The 19,071-nt window shown below is 37.4% G+C and overlaps 1 protein-coding gene across 2 annotated transcripts in view; it reads left to right on the top strand.

Moving 5' to 3' along the window:
• The window catches only part of LOC133541064 (serine/threonine-protein kinase BRSK2-like), a 60,880-nt gene that overhangs the window by 22,910 nt on the left and 18,899 nt on the right, over positions 1-19,071 (top strand). Inside the window, exons 8-14 of one of the 2 annotated variants that reach the window (XM_061884142.1) lie at positions 444-590; positions 10,308-10,339; positions 10,495-10,659; positions 12,216-12,313; positions 12,400-12,550; positions 12,631-12,691; positions 18,700-18,976. In XM_061884142.1, coding sequence (XP_061740126.1) covers positions 444-590; positions 10,308-10,339; positions 10,495-10,659; positions 12,216-12,313; positions 12,400-12,550; positions 12,631-12,691; positions 18,700-18,976 — 931 coding nt within the window. Of the gene's footprint in view, positions 1-329; positions 591-10,307; positions 10,340-10,494; positions 10,660-12,215; positions 12,314-12,399; positions 12,551-12,630; positions 12,692-18,369; positions 18,977-19,071 lie in introns of those variants that run through there. The other variant, XM_061884141.1, reaches the window with a different exon arrangement.

Here is a 19,071-nt window from a genome sequence, read left to right as displayed (position 1 = left end):
AAAAAAGCAATCACGTTCATGTGGTATTAGACAGAAAGGAGGACTTTTTTTCTCCTCCATTTGAAAATGTGGACGTTATCACCACTACTGTCTGATTCTAATCAATGCAAGTCATTAGAATCAGGTAATACACCAACTTATATTCGTGTCTTCATGAAAGAAAGGAATCTAGATGTGTTAGACATGCTTGTGTTATCATTAAACACCATTAACTTGTTAACAAAAACATCTCTTCCATGATTAAATAAATACAAATTATATACATGAATGAGGTAGATCCCCTCTACTTGGTCAATTGAAAAGTAGCTCGCCTGCAGAAAAAGTGGTGTCACCCCTGCCATACAGTATAGTATGCCCCATATCGTGATAAGCGTCAATGCCTCCCTAACCCTTTCAACAACAGACTCATTTATTACACTTCCTTGTTGTTCCTCTCTTCCCAGGGTGCTTTGCCGTTTGACCATGACAACCTACGGCAGCTTCTAGAAAAAGTTAAAAGCGGAGTGTTCCACATGCCCCACTTTATACCCCCTGACTGTCAAGCATTGCTCAAAGGAATGATAGAAGTCAACCCTGACAAGAGACTCACGGTAAGCACAGACAGGCTTTATGTTTATGTCAACCAACTCATCAAGTTCTGATTCACCATGTGCCCGCTTAAAAGGGTCATGTTATGATTTTTTTCCACATTTAAAGCAATTCCTTGTGGCCTACATAACACGAATTGGTGGTTCTTTGGTAAAAATGTTGCATTGGTTAGGCTTCCAAGCGCTTCCATAGCGAAGCTACTGATACAAGATAGAACTATACGGTGCTTTGTTTTAGAATTAGCAACAGCGAAGAATGCATTTGCATGTACGAGCCAGTCTGCCCCACAACAAGAGGGTAGCAAAAAAGGAGGAGCTTATTTACTGCATTGTTGGACTACAATGGCAAACACGCGAAATGCACGACCATATATGGATAATCCGCAGACGTCACCAATAAGGCACATTACAAACGGCCCGTTTCCTGAAAGATTGTTTTATAAATATCTCGCCAGTGCCTTCACGGTTTGATTTAAAATGTTAAAAAGATGGGGATTCATTTGGCATGGTTTACCAGACACATAAAACGTGACGAATCCGGGGGGTGCATCATCCACGTTAGCCGGCAGATGTGTGTTAAATATCTTAAAATGTGTTTTGGTGCAATTCCAACTTTGAGCACAGATTTAGTTGCTACATAGCATGGCGCTTTCCATCATTTTCAGCAGACTGGATTGCAAAATGATGAACCCCCTCCCTCTTCCTCTCACGTGAGATGCACACAGGTATGGGACCATGTGAATCCCTTCCCTACAACATGCAGATCCCAAATACACAACAGAAGGTACCAATAAGTAAGAAAAGGTGGTTTTGCAAAGTAGGTCCTTTTTAGGTCCATGTCAACATACATGCTCGACCGCTTTTGTCGACATAAGCGGTCATTTCTACGAAAAATGGGTCAGTTTACTTTTCGACAATTTTTGTAATAATAACCTTAGTTACATAGCATTAACACTTGCACACAGTTCAGTGCGCTGCAAAGGAAGCCTTCAAAATAAAAGCATGGCAGTATAAACATGGACAACAAATGACTAAAAAGCAACAAAAAAACTGCATTATGAAACAGAATGACTCAAAGTAACACCTATGTACTCGGAAATAATGCTGTGTTGTATTATTATGATCGCTCCTCCTTATAGGCAAAACAAGCACTTTTTGTAGGGCCTTGTTTCGCCTGAAGAAATGCATGTAAAATGCAGATGAATAACAGGGCATCTTATATGAAATGTATCGCAAATGTGTTTCTCATTGATAAGAATATAATAGCATTGTTATAGGGATTATTTTCTCCCATGGCGCACAGTGTTGGTGCTGAGCTGGTACAGTAGGTTAGGGACTGACATGGCTCCAATCCTGGGTGGGTCTCGCGTGAGAGGAAGAGGAGGTGTTAATCATTTTGCAATGCCGTCTGCTAAAAATGATGGGAAGCACCACTTCACATAGCAACTGATGGTCAAAGTCGGAATTGCCACAAAACACATTTTAAGTTGTTCGACCCTCTAAAGTTGATAGCACACGCCCCAGATTTGTCACGTTTCATGTGTCAGGTGAACCTCGACGAATAGGGCCATATGAAACTCCTTCCTACTGTAATTTGGCATACAGTGTTCGAATAAGCTGTGATGAGGTGGCGACTTGTCCAGGGTGTACACCGCCTACCGCCCGAATGCAGCTGAGATAGGCTCCAGCGACCCCAAAAGGGACAAGCGGTAGAAAATGGATCGATGTTCGAATAAGGAACATGTGCAGCGTTATTTTCATTATGTAAATGTGTTATTTTGCACTAAAAATATACATTGAACAAAACATTAGTGGTCTAAATATATATATATATATGTATATTTGTATTTATTTATTTTTAAATCTGTTTGGTCCAACCACTTATGCAAACGTATTCTTGATGTAGATCATGGGTGTCAAACTCTGGCCTGCGGGCCAAATTTGGCCCGCCGTGTAATTTCACCTGGCCCTTGAGGCAGTGTCAAATTAACATTAGAGCTGGCCCAATGGTATTATACAGCGGCAGTGCCGCTGTAACACCGCATTCATCGCTAATACTCATACTTCCCAACCCGCCCAATTTTCCCGGGAGACTCACGTTTTTTCAGTGCCCCTCTCGAAAATCTCCCGGGCAACCATTCTCCCAAATTTCTCCCGATTTCCACCCAGACAACAATATTGGGGGCGTGCCTTAAAGGCACTGCCTTTAGCGTCCTCTACAACCTGTCATCACGTCCGCTTTTCCTCCTAACAAACAGCGTGCCAACCGAGTCACGTAATATATGCGGCTTTTCACACACAAGTGAATGCAAGGCATACTTGGTCAACACCCATACAGGCCACACTGAGGGTGGCCGTATAAACAACTTTAACACTGTTACAAATATGCGCCACACTGTGAACCCACACCAAACAAGAAGGACAACCACATTTCGGAAGAACATCCGCACCGTAACACAACATAAACACAACAGAACAAATACACAGCACCCCTCGCAGCACTAACTCTTCCGGTACACTACAAAATACACCACCCGCTACCAACAAAACAACAATTTTATTTTCAAATGTATTAGCCTGTGGAAAAAGTTAATGTTGATATTTACCTCAGAAGGCTGCAAATAGAAAAGAGGCATTCATTTTTTTTTTTTTCTTTAATATGCCATTGATATTCTTTCGTTTGTTTTTAGAAAGTTGATTTTGCACTATTAAGTTATATAAGCGTTGCTTGTTCCATAATCAGTGTTAAAGCAAATCAGTGTAGCAAACTGAGCAATAACGTTTTATTCATGCACTTTCTTTTGCTACTTCAAGGCTTGAATGTTTGATTAATTAATTATTATTTTATTTTCAAATTTATTATTAGCCTGTTGAAAAAGTTTATTTTGATCTTTACGTCAGAGGGCCGCAAATAGAAAAGAGGCATTCAATTTTTACTATAATTTTATTTGATATGCCATTGATATTTTTCAATTATTATTGTTATTATTTGAAACTCGATTTTGCATGTCACTATACAGTTGTATAAGCCTTGCTTGTTCAATGCAAAACTTGTTTGGGTCCCTTTTAAAAGGTTAATTTGTTCAACCTTGGCCCGAGGCTTCGTTCAGTTTCAAATTTTGGCCCACTCTCTATTTGAGTTTGATACCCCTGATGTAGATGATCATAACTAGCACTCAATGTATTGTTTTTGAATCGAGAAATGTTTTGTATGGGGAGTGGATGCTGAATCGAATCGTTACCCTATGAATCAAAGCGAATCGAATCGTGTGGTGCCCAAAGATTCATGGCCCTACAAAACATGCATCAAATTCAATTCAAGTTTGGTTAAAAATTTATAAAAATCATTTGATGTAAAATAAAAACATGTGGGGTAAAAAATTGCAATGGTTGGGAGGGGCCTTAAAATATAATTTTGCTTAGGGCCCCTGTGTTTCATGAAGTGATTGCAGAGGTAAAAATGCTAAAGCTGTCAGGACAGGAAGGGACAGAGGGGAAAGAGGTAGTCTCAACCGTCTCAATGCGTGCTCTTATTCTTCACCTATAAAATCCGCTTGCATTAGGGGCCAAATGGGACACTGACCCACCACATTCGGAAGATAGAGCTGGGCTGAAAAAAGTAAACCACTCAAATGTAAATCAACCAAAATGTAATCGGTTCTTGCTTGGCACATTTAACTCAAAAGTCAAAATGTTTGTAATTACAGTGTATTCGGAAAGTACTCGGGGTGATTCACTTTTTCCACGTTTTGTGATGGTACAGCCTCGTTCCAAAATGGAATGAAGCCGTTTTTGCCCTCACAATTCTACACACAACACCCCCTAATCCTACATCATTGTAACTGAGCTACTGTGTTGAAAAATTTCCCCTTGTGGATCATTAAAGTTTGTCTAAGTCTAATGACAACGTGAATTTTTTTTTTTTAATATTTTGCAAATTTATTTAAAAAAAAACAAAAAAAAACACATCTACGTAAGGGTGTCAAACTCATTTCAGCTGAGGTGCCGCATGTAGAAAAATCTGTGCACACGCTGGCCAGACTATTCAAATCATGGCATTAAAACAAAAAAAATAAAGACAACTTGAGATTGTTTTCTTTGTCTTATTTTGGCCAAAAATAAAACCAACACATTCTGAAAATATTACAATGAAGATATTGAAAAAATACTGGCAGTGGTAAAGTTTAGATCCATGAATGAACAAAGAAAGTGAATGAATGTTTATAACTGAGTAAATTTACATATGCTTAAAAATGTGTTTTCTTTTGTATAATTTTTCAATGAATTAAGTAACGTTTATGACAACCTTTTTCCAAAACACAATATAGAATGTGAGATATAACAGGATAATGCATAAATCTATCATTTGTTTTCAAAACGCTTACAAAAAAGTGTGACCCCAAAAATTTACAATGGGACCCCATTGTTATGACTTAATGGGGTCTCTAGGACCCCATTTTGAAAATTCCTTGTGCCAACACTGATAGAGTGGCTGTGGCCTGTGGGCCAGTTCTAATACTAATCAAATATCATCCCGGGGTTCGTAGATATTTCATTCACGGGCTAGATCAGACAAATAGGACATAAATATTCACAGCCTTTGCTCAATACTTTGTTGATGCATCTCTGGCAGAAATTACAGACTCAAGTCTTTTTGAATACAAAGCCTATCTTGGGGCAGTTTCGCCCATTCCTCTTTGCAGCACCTCTCAAGCTCCATCAGGCTGGAGGGTAAGCGTTGGTTTTCATCCAGGATGTCTGTACAGGTGCATCAACAAAGAATTGAGCAAAGGCTGTGTGTTTTTCTTATTTCTAATACATTTGCAAAATTGTAAACAAAACAAAAAATTGAAAAAAACATTTTCACATTGTCATTATGGGGTATTGTGTGTAGAATTTGGAGGACAAAAATTGAAAAAATAAAGCTGGATTTTAAAAAAATGCCTTTACATGCAATAGCAGGGGTTAAAATACTTCATTTTACCTCAGGTTAAAGCTATATTACATGCATACTGGACTGTTTTACGGAAAGTGTCCATAAAGGCCCTGCATAATGACATGTTCTTGTATGAGCATTAAAAGTAGGACTGTAAATTGACTGTATAATAGCTCCCCTTTAAATGCGCCCCTACGAGAGTAAAAATAAAAATGATTACATTGCTACGAGACAGAAGGAGCAATAGCACACAAGATGTTTAATAGAGCCACAGATAAAGAGAACGTCTCATCAGTTAGTCATTCAGTTAGCACGGATCACAGATTTAATCAAAGCTGTGCATTCGTCTGATGAACTTGTGATTAATGGAGTCTGAAATGAGGTCAGACACACTGTTGTTGGACGGCCAGCCAGCTTCCTCCATGGAAACAACCATAGAGACATTCAGTACAGTTAGAAAAAACCTTGTAAATGGGCTTTTGCTTTCACAAGGTACTCACAAAGACTCATTGACTAATTATTGACACAGCATCAGAAGCAACTGGCGGTTTAGTATCTTGCCTGGTATACCTCGTCATGAGGACTGAGAATCAAACCCACAACCCTCAGATTGTGCTGAAGTTGCCGACATACGTGTTTACAAGGGAAAGAGATGAATACAGTGAAAGCTTGATGAAATGCATCAAACTTTTAAGATATGATAGGAATCCTTTATGTGTGAAAGCACCACAAATGATTAACAAGCGACAGGTGCATTGATCGACAAAGTAATAACACAGTACACAGCGCAGAGCAGGAACAGTTGTACAAAATAAAAGCAGAGGCCTGGAACTGATGGAAAATATCACAAAAAGTTTGAAACTAAATTAATTCAGCAGCTTTGTTAGATAAGAGTGTAAAATTGAATATGAAAAACAAATAATTAAATAGAATTCGTTGGTCGGGCCCGCCTTTGGCTGCTGCCCCCGCGACCCAAGCCCTGGTCTAAGTCAGACCGACATAGAAGTTTTTGTTTCATGTCTCTACAACATGCCTAACGAAAGTTACAAGTAGTTTTGTCTGTGTTTTTTCCTAGGGGGCGCTAGAGGGCAATTTTGATTAATGTTCCAATAATTTTGCCTAGTGTTGGTCCAAAGTGTCCCAATACTTTTGTCTAGTGTACCTACCTTCTCTGCATTGTTTAACTTCCTGTTGATTTTTGCTGAAGGATGTCAATTATTAAAATGTAGGTCTAAGTGAGACCTACATAGAGGTTTTTGTTTTATGTCTGTCCAACATTCCTACTGGAAGTTACAAGCAGTTTTGTCTGTTTTCTCTTCCTAGGAGCAGTTTTTTCTGTGTTTTATTCAAAAATTGCGCTAGAGCGCATTTTTTAATTTTGGGGTTTGTTTTTTTTCATTAGATCGTAATTTTTGCCAGTCCTGATGTGTGTGCCAAGTTTGGTGAGTTTTGAAGCATTTCAAGGGGGTCAAATTACAGCGCAAAGAGGCAAAAATTGCATTTTTTAGGCAAATTTTGCTTTGAAGGGGTTTTTGCAACATTTTTGTTGATTTTTGCCCTAGTAGGTACAATTATGAAATCTAGGTCTAAGTCAGCCCTACATAGAGGTTTTTGTTCCATGTTTCTACGACATTCCTAACGGAAGTTACAAGCAGTCTTTTTTTTTTTCTAGGGGGCGCTAGAGCGCAATTTTTATTTTTGGGGTTTGGTTGTTTAATAAGTTGGGAAGGTTTGCCAGACCGATGTGTGTATAACATTTGGTGACTTTTGAAGCATGTTAAGGGGGTCAAATTACAGCGCATAGGTGCAGAATAATAATAATAATAATAAAACCTTACAGTTTCAATAGAGTCCTTTGGCTCCAAAGGAGTCCTTTTGCAATGGGCCTGGCGGACCCTAAATATGCACAATTGGAGGAAAACAATGTCAACACACTGCCATATTGTAGTTTGACGTAGCCTTATGATTGCCCATTGCCGTTATGTCTGTGGTAGGGATGAAACAATAAATGGTATTAATGAAAACTGTAATGTAAAACAGCCGAGGTGTGAAGACTGGTCGGCACAATGCTGCCGGGAATGTCCCTTCGTGGATGCGTAGACATGAATACAGCAAGAGGTAAGATATAATAAATGTATTCTAAATAACAAAAAGGAGCTCTGAACAGAAACACTGGAGCTTAAGAAAAGGCAAACCAAAAACGCTAGTATGAGAACTAGGAAGTAAAAGTAAACAACTAAGCTGGCACGAAAGCACACAAAAACAGAAAAAACAATTCCTTAGCATGTGAGCTGGAATAAACAAATGGCTAGCGTAAAAGCTAGCGGGAATATACATACGAATTGCGTGAAAGCAAACGATCAAAACCAGACGTACAGTTGCGTGAGAGCAAACTATGAACCCAGAAAGAATGAACAAAGGGGGCAGGCTTATATAAGGCAGTAATCAAACTAGAAACAGGTGTGCGTCAAACGAGGAGCAGGTGAACTAATAAGCTACTATGGTAACAAAGCAAACAGGAAATAAGGAGTCAGATGGAGAGATATACAAAATGGAAAAGAAAACAACGAACTGTGAAGATCCGAGCAGCGGATCGCAACACGAGGGTCAGTATTCCCTTTTTTAATCGAAATGATGGAAAAACCGTGATTGATAACTGTACTTTGATAAGCTCACGGACTGACTGGCACCAGCGCGGGAGCATCAATGCTAACATGAAAACAAGAGGCATTAACGCCTCTCCTCATTAGGAAATGAGGTAACCCAAGCTAAACTTACTGTATTTTTCGAACTGTAAGGCTCACTTAAAATCCTTCCATTTTCTCAAAAATTGACAATACGCCCTATAATCTGGTGCGCCTAATGTACGGAATAATTCTGGTTGTGCTTACCGACCTCAAAGCAATTTTATTTGGTACAAGGTGTAATGATATGGGTGACCAGTAGATGGTAGTCACACATAAGAGATACGTGTAGACTGCAATATGACGCCAGTAAACAACACCAACACTTTAAATGTTCCATTGAAAATAAAGAAGATTGCACACGGCACTCAAAATCTGTCAAAATGTTTTAGTATGACTTTGAAGTCGCACTGCTTGATGGATTGTTGGCCCATTGCAGCTACTGTAGTCAGAGATAAAACTATTACTACGGTGTGTGTATAAGGACCGCAAAATGGCACCCATTAGCAGACATACTATCTGGCGTTTTGTTTCACAATATCATGCAAAACCAACTTTTCTTACCTTCGGTTACCTGCTGATGTGTATTTGAGATCGGCATAAGTCCTGAAACTTCGTGCACGTCCACCATGTTAGTCCGTGTCGATGTCGTAGTCTATAAGCTTCTCCTTTTTGCACTATCTTCTTGTTATGGGACATTCACCCTCTGCTGTTGCCATTTTTAATATAAAGTAGCGTAAAGTTCTAACTTATATCTCTCTATGGAAGCGCTAAAAACTTTGACTATTTGATAAAGCTAAAAGGCCAGTACCGCAGGACCTCAGGATCCGCGAGGGTTGATACGGTAAAAGCAGGTCATATAGATAAGAAGGTGCACGGCCATTTAGACATTTAAAAACCATTAACAGAACTTTAAAATCTACCAGGGAGCCAATGCAGCAACTTTAAAACTGGTGTAATATACTCCCGCTTTGTGGTCTTTGTCAGCACGCGTGCAACTGACTTTTGTAATAATTGTAAGGTTCGAATATTGTTTGTGGGAAGACCAATAAATATAAATAAATACATCTTTAAGTGCTACAACTAATATTTAAAACAATAACTACTTACCCATTAAAACAGATCAAATACTACATCTGAAATACAATTGGTGAAGTATTAGAAACACAAAACATGCATAATACTGTATTTTTTTATCTATTTTAGTTAAAAAAAAATTTTTTTTTTAAGATTTCAGTGTGTATAAGTAACGTTTGAGCAAATTAGGTCATTAGTTCAAGTGAATGCGTGGGTTCCCTCCGGGTACTCCGGCTTCCTCCCACTTGTCTATCTGTGCTGGCCCTGCGATGAGGTGGCGACTTGTCCAGGGTGTACCCCGCCTTACGCCCAATTGTAGCTGAGATAGGCGCCAGCGCCCCCCGCGACCCCAAAAGGGAATAAGCGGTAGGAAATGGATGGATGGATGGAGTTCAAACCCCGGCCGAGTCAAACTATAAAAATGGAACCCATTACCTCCCTGCTTGGCACTCAGCATCAAGGGTTGGAATGGCGGGTTGAATAACCAAAATGATTCCCGAGCGCGGCCACCGCTGCTGCTCACTGCTCCCCTCACCTCCTAGAGGGGTGGAACAAGGGATGGGTCAAATGCAGAGGGTAATTTCACCACATCTAGTGTGTGTGTGACTATCAGTGGTACATTCAACAATACAAACATTAAAAATAACCATGGTAATTTTACACACACCATGTAGGGTTGTGAGGTGGAGCAATCGCGTTACAGTGACGTATGCAAACATTATTAATCCCAAATTACTGACGTGCACAAGTACCGCATGTATCCTGTGAATATTTGACGACTAGTAAAGGGTTTACCCTACCTGGGATAGGCTCCAGCTCACCTGTGACCCTAATTTTAATTTTCCTGAAGGAACTCTACTGAAAGAATCAATAAAGTAGTATCTATCTATCTATCTATCTATCTATCTATCTATCTATCTATCTATCTATCTATCTATCTATCTATCTATCTATCTATCTATCTATCTATCTATCTATCTAATCAGGACAAGGTTGTTTGACTGTGTTTTTATTTCATTGCAGTTAGAAGCAATACAGATCCACGCCTGGTACCAGTAAGTATAATACTTATGTATTTGTTGTTCATTATTCAGTATTTCCAGCAGTTTCAGCCAACTATTAAATTAATTTATGAGAAACTATCCACACATGAGACGTGAAATGTTTCGATTTTGTGTGAATATCAAAATGGTTTTCCGTCCTCAATCAGAAGCGGCCGAAATGAGCCATGCCCTGAGCAGCCACTGCCCCGCCGTGTGTGCGTCACCAGGGTGCTGTCGTTGACCGACCTGGACCCCGACGTCCTGGAAAGCATGTATTCTTTAGGGTGCTTCCGGGATCGGGTCAAACTCACACGGGACCTTACAAGTGAGGAGTGAGTAAAAAAAAAAAAGTCATCAAATATCTACTCTTTGAATTGCATGTGCCTTGCTGGTAAAAACAAAAAAACAAGTCATTCTATCATTTAGGAAAGACAAAACCGGTGCTTCTTAGATAATAAATAAGGATTAATGTTCCTGATCAAATGTTCCGTGATAGACTTTCAATCATCTAATGGTCACATACAATAATGGAGGCATTATATATGAGATTATTTTTCTTTTTATGAATTCTGTAAACCTAATATGTGTGGTCTGACAAGAAAAAGACAAATCAACAAATGTTTTATATTAAAGTATTAAGTGGTCACTTTGTTCTAATATTTTACGTTTTTAGATGTAAGATTTTTTTTTTTTACTGAATTCCCCTTTCCTTTAGCAAAAAATACAAGCAATACAATTATTGTTGGGTTTTAATTCCATTAGATATTGCATAGTATGCAATCGAAATAAAGCCAACACTATTTTTTGTAGTCTGTAGATTTGTTTTACCTGTACATGATCTTTGTATATCTTTTTTTGCATGTTGTAATATTTTACATCTAATATTTCTATGTAAGATATTTGTTGTTGTATTTTCCTTACATCAAAAAATTTTACCAATAAACTTCCTGTCCAATTTATTTCCATTAAATATAATGTTCAGTATTTGTATGTATTGTACAATGTATTATACAATATGTTTTTTATATTAAAATGTTTGATTTCAATGTTATTTTATTGTTTTATTTTATTGTTTATTGGTTTAATTTGATTAAAAATATTATTTTATATAAACTCTTTTACAACTAAATTTGATGTTTTGTCTTGTTAAATCCCCAAAATGCAAAATATCTTTAGTAAAGCTGGATGAAAAAAAGTTGTCATTTTAAATGTAGTTACTTTAACCCTAATTACCTTTTTATGTTTAACTCTGGTACATATACAATATTATTTATGTCTATTGTTTATTTGTGTGTACGTATAATGTATTTTATGTGTATATTTGTATATATATATATATATATATATATACTGTGTGTATATATATATAAATATATGTATATACTGAACATGCACATATAAACAGTATATATGTAGGTATATGTGTGTGTATGTATATATATATGTGTATATATATATATATATATATATATATATATATATATATATATATATATATATATGTATATATATACATATATATATATGTATATATATATATATATATATATATATATATATATATATATATATATATATATATATATGTGTGTATATATATATATATATATGTGTGTATATATATATATTAGCTGTTTTATACTTATGTAATATGTTTTATAACTTAATTTGACTTTTATCAAAAAAATAACTTACAAAAGTATTGTTAAAGACTATAAATGTTAAATATTTTTAGCAGAGATGGTTAAAAAAAAGTTGGTATTTCCAATGTATTAACATAATCTCTATAGTTACTTAATTATATAAGTAACAGATGCCGGACAGTGTGACTGTGAGATAGTTTGTTGTGTGAACCTCTTTTAAACCTCTTTTTTTGCGTTGCCGGCAGAGAGAACCAGGAAAAAATGATTTACTACCTCCTGTTGGACAGAAAAGAGCGTTACCCCACCTATGAGGATGAGGATCTGCCCCCCAGAAATGACGCTGGTAGGACAGACTCCTTGCAGCTGTTCCATTATCCACCTATTGGACACGATGTTTTTAATATTGACTTGCACCTCTGCCTTTCAAAGACCCTCCCAGGAAGCGTGTGGACTCCCCTATGTTGAGCCGTCATGGACGCTGTAGACCTGAGAGAAAGAGTCTGGAGGTCTTGAGTGTCACTGATCAAGGCTCTCCCACCCCCCCTCGCAGGAACCTGGACACTAATGCACACAGTCAAAGGTAGAATTTTCTACAAGATAATAACAATAATTTATTTACACAATATGATTTAAAATACATATATATGCACTTTCCAAAAGGTCTCGTTCGGTGAGTGGAGCGTCCACAGGTCTGTCCTCAAGTCCTCTCAGCAGTCCCAGGGTAAGAACATCATTCTCTTTTCTGTTGTCTTCAGCGGTATTGTCATTTATGTAAACAAAGAGTAAAAATAGAACTTCTTGTGGTATGCGCACAAGAAGTTTCTTGATCATGTCACTGTTTCAATAAACTTGTGATGTGTTATGGTAAAATAACAATTCTATGATTATCCCTTGTGTGACTGATTTGCTTAGAAACTGTATTAACATTTTGAACCAATATATTTTGTGGTCATTACCAAGATTTATTTTACATATTCCAAAAAATGCAACCTCGTGTACAGTATTAGTTTTAAGCAAAAAAATATTTACATGTGTTCTGCACAGCAATTTAATTATTTTAATGGGATAATCAGACATTTTTCTTTTTACATTATTAGTGCAGCACTAAAATTGCACCAATATATTTGATTGATTACTTTTCTAATATTTCTAGTATTCATATACTGGTGTTGTTATATTTTTTTGTTTATTATAAAAGTACATCTTGCACACAGCCCCATGTACAATACAGTATATTAATTATGGACAACATTTTTTTTTGGGACCCGTTTACTGTATAATATTTAACTATTCTAATGGGATAATAAGACATTTGAATTATTATTACTGTATTAGTAAAATTGCACTGGTGTATTACAATTATTTATTTAATATTTAAAATTGTTTCCATTTGTATTATGTCCCATTGTTTTATAATTTCATTTTTTTATATAGTTTATATTTTCTGTAATCGTAATAATAACCTTGCATACGACCTCATGTACAGTACATTGATTATGGGCATCATTTTTTTTTTTTATTATTATTTATATTCAATCATTTTTAACGCAGCAATAAGACTTTTTTTATCATTAGTGCAGTTGTAGACTTGCAATGAAATATTACAATTACTACTTTGTTTAAAGTTTAGAATTATTTGTATCGTGTTATGTGCTCCAATCATTTTACAATGTATTTTTTTAAATATAATACATATTTTTGTAGTTGTATAATAAGAAACCTTACACATGACTTAATGTACAGTATATTGTTTATGGGAAACATTTTTTTTTTACAACTGTTCTTTATAATTTATTATTTTAAATGGGGTAAATAGATATTTTTCTGTTTTTTATTAATATTACTGCAGTAGTAGAGTTGCACCAATATATTACAGTTATTACTTTTTGAATATTTTAAATGCTGTAGTATTTTTATTATTTGTTATCATCTTTTTTATACTTTTAATTTTATAATGATAGGAAATCCTCTATTGCATGAATAATCAGTAAGATTAGTGGTCACTTTTGCAATGTCCCTGCCAAAGCTTATCTTTATAATCTTTAAATCTTATGCAAAATGCAAATCATCATGCTGCACTAAATACATATATAGATAATGTAATGAATACAATTATTTTAAAATAAAAATAAAAACAACTCCACAATGTAGCAAAACCGAAATTGGAAATATTGTTTTTCTAAATTTTTGCATTTTAAAAATGATATCGACTTCGAGTGATAGAAACATGGACGCATGGGCATTGAAAAATAAAACATTGCCAGAAAGAACATATTTGTTTACTATGATGTTTGTTAATCAAAATCTGAATTTATGTCCGTCTTCAGCTTTTTATTTCACAGCCGCCATTTTCCGGTCACAGTTATTACATTTTTTGCTGTTGTTGGTTTTCAATTTCAACTTCCTGGTTTTTACATTAATTTGTATTGTTGTCACTTTCAAGTTAATGGCAGTGTTTGGGCGAGGAATGGGAGGGATTAGAAGTGCTTACAGTGAATGCCAGGAGAATGGCCTCTGCTGTCCACCGCCATTATTGTTTCTGAGAGGCAAAACAGACTTGCTTGCGGTTTGACAGTTTCAAGTTGTGGAAGTATTGTTATACCGTATCGTTCATACAGTTACTGTTCTTTCCCGGCTATAGAAGGCACCATTATTTAAGCCCCACCCACCAAATTTTAGACAAAATAAATAGTTTTACATATGTTAGCCGCACTGGACTATATGCCGCAGATGCGTTCCGGGCCGAAAGATTTTGTAAACGTTTATATACATACCCCAATTGTTTCCAAACGGTCCCAGTAGCACGGCAGTAAAACGGCTGATCAAACAAAACAGAAATCATCATCATGGAGCCACTAACTGACCGCTAAACTGCTAAATATACTCAATAACTCCACTGTGATTTTTTGGGTGAACTTAAGTAACTGAAACTGTCATGACGAGGGGGTCGCAGGTTTGTTCTCCCGGGATGCAGTCGGATTATTCCGGACAAGGCTTGCAGGTAGGAACATATTTATTGATCTTCACTCAAAAAGGTACTAAAACGAAAAACAAGGCTGATCGCAATTGGAGTTAAAGTAAATACTTAGCATAAACTATGGCATAGCAAGAAAATGTGGCATGAAACAACTAACATGTCTATGGAAACAGACCTGATACGAGCAATGACGCCAAGACGACTGACTGGCAAAGACAGGCTTGAATAATGTTCTCTTGATCAGAGCAGGTGCGTGTCTCGAACACCAGAGGCGGGTGAAACTAATAAGTCCCCATTGAAACTAAAACAAACAAGGGTGCACAAAAACAGGAACTAATGGAGTCTTACTAACAGAAAATAATAAAAACATGATCCAGGCCACAGATCAAGACAGAAACAATACAAAATGAACGCCATTGTAATTTAATAATACTGACACACACTTGTAAAAATGTTAGCATATACGACAATGCTAACAACGCAAGCTTGATTACATTACAATAACACGTAGAAATATGCATGAGAACAGTCTTCATCACACATTGGGACGATTTAGTTAGTTGTTGTAGTTATATTGTAAAAATTACAAACATTGTTTGGAGTACTGAATGAAAAATCCCCACAAACAAAAGTACTATCGACAAATAATGGACGAAACGGGATTTAGTTCCGGTTCAAGGCACAAAACAGGAAGTACATGCAGTAAGTGAACTCATCCAAAGGATGGCGTCATAGCACAAACAATAACACACCTTCTCAGTGTCTCTATGTTGAAAACTGTCTGTTGACTATAAAACATTGTGGCCTTTTGCGAACAAACATCGCTTCACCCTGTTATAAGCCGCAAGGTTCAAAGCGTGGGGGAAAAGTAGCAGCCTATTGTCTGAAAAATATGGTGTATTGTATTATACTGTACCTTGTGGTCACAGAAACTTTAAAGCCTCCCCTGAAACCCTCACACTCCAAATGCTGCCTTTAAATGGAAGGTTAAAGAAATGCGGTATTAAATTGGCGAGTTGAAGTTGAAAATAGAAAAACAATGTCAAGGGAAAAACTGTCACTGACAAAAGATGGACATAGTAAAACGTAAAGATGGTTGGTTCGTTTTATGTCCGTGTTGTATTTTTTATGGCACCTTCTTCAGTCTCATTGGATCTTTTCTGCAATGCCAACTTCATGTCTCTGTGATAAATGCTGTGTCTCATACGTCTCACCTTCTCAGCCATACAGTAAGCATCCCATGTCATTGTCATATCATTCTGAGTCATGGAAGAAGAGTTATATTGTGTCTGTCTATATTCAGTGACTACAAAATCGGAGACAACGGGGTTGGTTGTCACACTTTTTTACTCTAGTGTGAATTGACAATATGATAATTATTCTCATGGCGTTTGCTTTAAATGTACTGTATATCCATTTCAATTTCCATTTAATTGTAACAAAATAAATGATCAAAAACCCCCGACACATTGAGGTTATCAAACCCAACACAGGAATGGTTGGTTGTCACGAAGCCCTTAATAATGGAAAATATAGATTTATAAAGTTGACAAATGCATAAAGTGAACACAAAATGAGCAGGGATCTTTATACCAGACTATATGAATATGAGTGCATGTGAAGACTAACCCCAACTGGACTTTTGTTGCTGGCATCAATGCTAACAACAGTCTAATAACTAGTTGTCAGCTAGCTTTTACCAATCTAAATGATGGGTCTTTAACGTTCCCCAAACTGATGCAGAGAGGGAATTGCTGGCTGGCAACTAAATGGTTAATTGCTAGCTATCTTAAATGCTAACGTGAATATAGTAACAATTAACCATGTTTTTATTTTAATTCCACAAGCTACATTGATTAGGGTGGCCATACCACTGCATTTATAAATTGCAGTACAGTGTGATGGATGAAAGTTGTATGTGTATTTAAATACATTTAAATCTGTGGAAAATTTTAGAAAAATTTATATATATATATATATATATATATATATATATATATATATATATATATATACTATGAATGAAATGCGATAAATCACAATAAAATATTTTAATCCATTGACAGCCCTAATATATATATTGTGATTTATTGCATTTCATTCATGGTTAACTTACATACTGACATACTTTTAGTCATTAAGAAATGTACCCGAGACAGATAATTTTTAAGTTTTTATTGCCATGACTGGACAATTAATTTCCTTGCCCACTGGGTGTGAGTTTTCCTTGCCCTTATGTGGGTTCTTCCGAGGATGTCGTAGTCGTAGTGGTTTGTACAGTCCTTTGAGACATTTGTTATTTAGGGCTATATAAATAAACATTGATTGATTGATTTATTGATAATGAAATGTTTTTAAACATTATGCTTTTTGAAACTCCATTCATTTTCTACCGCCTCTTCCCTTTTGGGGTCGCGGGGGGCGCTGGCTCCTATCTCAGCTACAATCGGGCGGAAGGTGGGTACACCCTGGACAAGTCGCCACCTCGTCGCAGGGCCAACACAGATAGACAGACAACATTCACACTCACATTCACACACTAGGGCCAATTTAGTGTTGCCAATTAACCTATCCCCAGGTGCATGTCTTTGAAACTGTTCAACACGATAAGGATATAAACACATTTTTAAAGAGAATAAAAAAGCCAGATATTCTTTTTCGTGGGAATACAGAATTTGTATTTGCTTTAGGAGCACCTACATAAAAAGGAGAGGGGTTACACTTCCATGTTTAGGTATCAGTTTCAAGCATAAATAAAAGAAAAAATATGGGTAGTTACGATCATGCTTTGATTGTCAAAGATGTTAAGTGATTTTTTTTTTTTTAAATTAATAAATATTTTAGATATTCTATACTTTCAAGTTAGTCGTAGAAGTAGTTTATTTTGGACATGTTAAAAACAAAAAAAAATTATATACATATCAACCAAATTTCATGACCGCCTCTGCTTTATCCCAGCGAACGACCAAGTAGTCACAGAACCCCTAATTATAGGACGTCTGATCTATGCGATAGTTTTCTCTTTACACTTTTAAGCTTAACTCGTGTTTTGTTATAGCTGAATATTTACAATTTGACTTGAAAAACATAAACAGTCCCTTCACCTCAAGTTCAGTTTTACTCTGGAGCAGACAATTTAGGTGAGCTCTCATTCTAATTCTCTTCATTCCCATACTGCCATTTGAGAGGCAGTACCCTCTGGTGGCGGTGTATGAGTGTGACGACCACCCCTGTTCTCACCCACAAAATCGAAAAGAAGACATCAGTAAAAATGTTCCCAACTACTGCGTCCCTACTGATGAATTTAGAGTAGAGTAGGGTTCATTGATTCATTTTCCATCTTGTTGAAAAATTGCTTCCATGCATTACATTTCATGATCATTTCTATCTCTCTCATCCCCCTCCGCCCCTCCCCTCGCCAGAGCCCGGTGTTCACTTTCAGCCAATCAGAAGTCAACTCAGCTTCCTCCTCCAAAGATCCCAAACCAGCGAGCGCGACCACCGCTCGGCCTATCCGCCCAGCACCCGACCCCAAAACTCAGACCCTGCCCTCAAAGGGCCCCGCTGAGCGCCCCCATCTCAACTCCATGAAGTCCCTCCCTCTCCAGACACCGCGCACACCCTCCCCCTCCCCCTCCCCCCTCCTCTCACCCATCCCACGCTTTTTCAACTTCCCTTCCCCCTCTGTCTTCAAGTCCAAAAACGCCCACTCGTCCTCTAACTCCTCTGCCGCCACTCCTCCCGTGTCGCAGGTCACGCCGCAGGGCTCGCCACTCCCCACCCCGCTGGGCACGCCCGTGCACCAAATGCAACACCCTTCCTCCACCACCCCTCCCTCCTCTTCCTCCTCGTCTTCTTCTCCCAGAGCGGACGGGTCCGGGGGGGCTTCTCTGTCGCTGACTCCGCCCTCCAGCCCGGGGAGCAGCGGCGGTCTGGCCTCTTCAAGCTCCGCCCACTGGAGGACAAGGCTCAACTCGTTCAAAAACAACCTGCTGGGGTCGCCACGATTCCATCGACGCAAACTTCAAGGTGAGAGAAAGTGCTTTTTAAAACAGGGTATCTGTAATGTTTGACAGACTTCCTTCAAGCCGCTTTCTGGGGGCAGTCTTACTTACGTTCCTCCA

This window comes from Nerophis ophidion, linkage group LG23 (genome assembly GCF_033978795.1).
Source record: "Nerophis ophidion isolate RoL-2023_Sa linkage group LG23, RoL_Noph_v1.0, whole genome shotgun sequence".
Classification (NCBI taxonomy): Eukaryota; Metazoa; Chordata; class Actinopteri; order Syngnathiformes; family Syngnathidae; genus Nerophis; species Nerophis ophidion.
The sequence above is the reverse complement of the archived record's forward strand: the minus strand, read 5'-3'. Positions and strand labels throughout refer to the sequence as shown.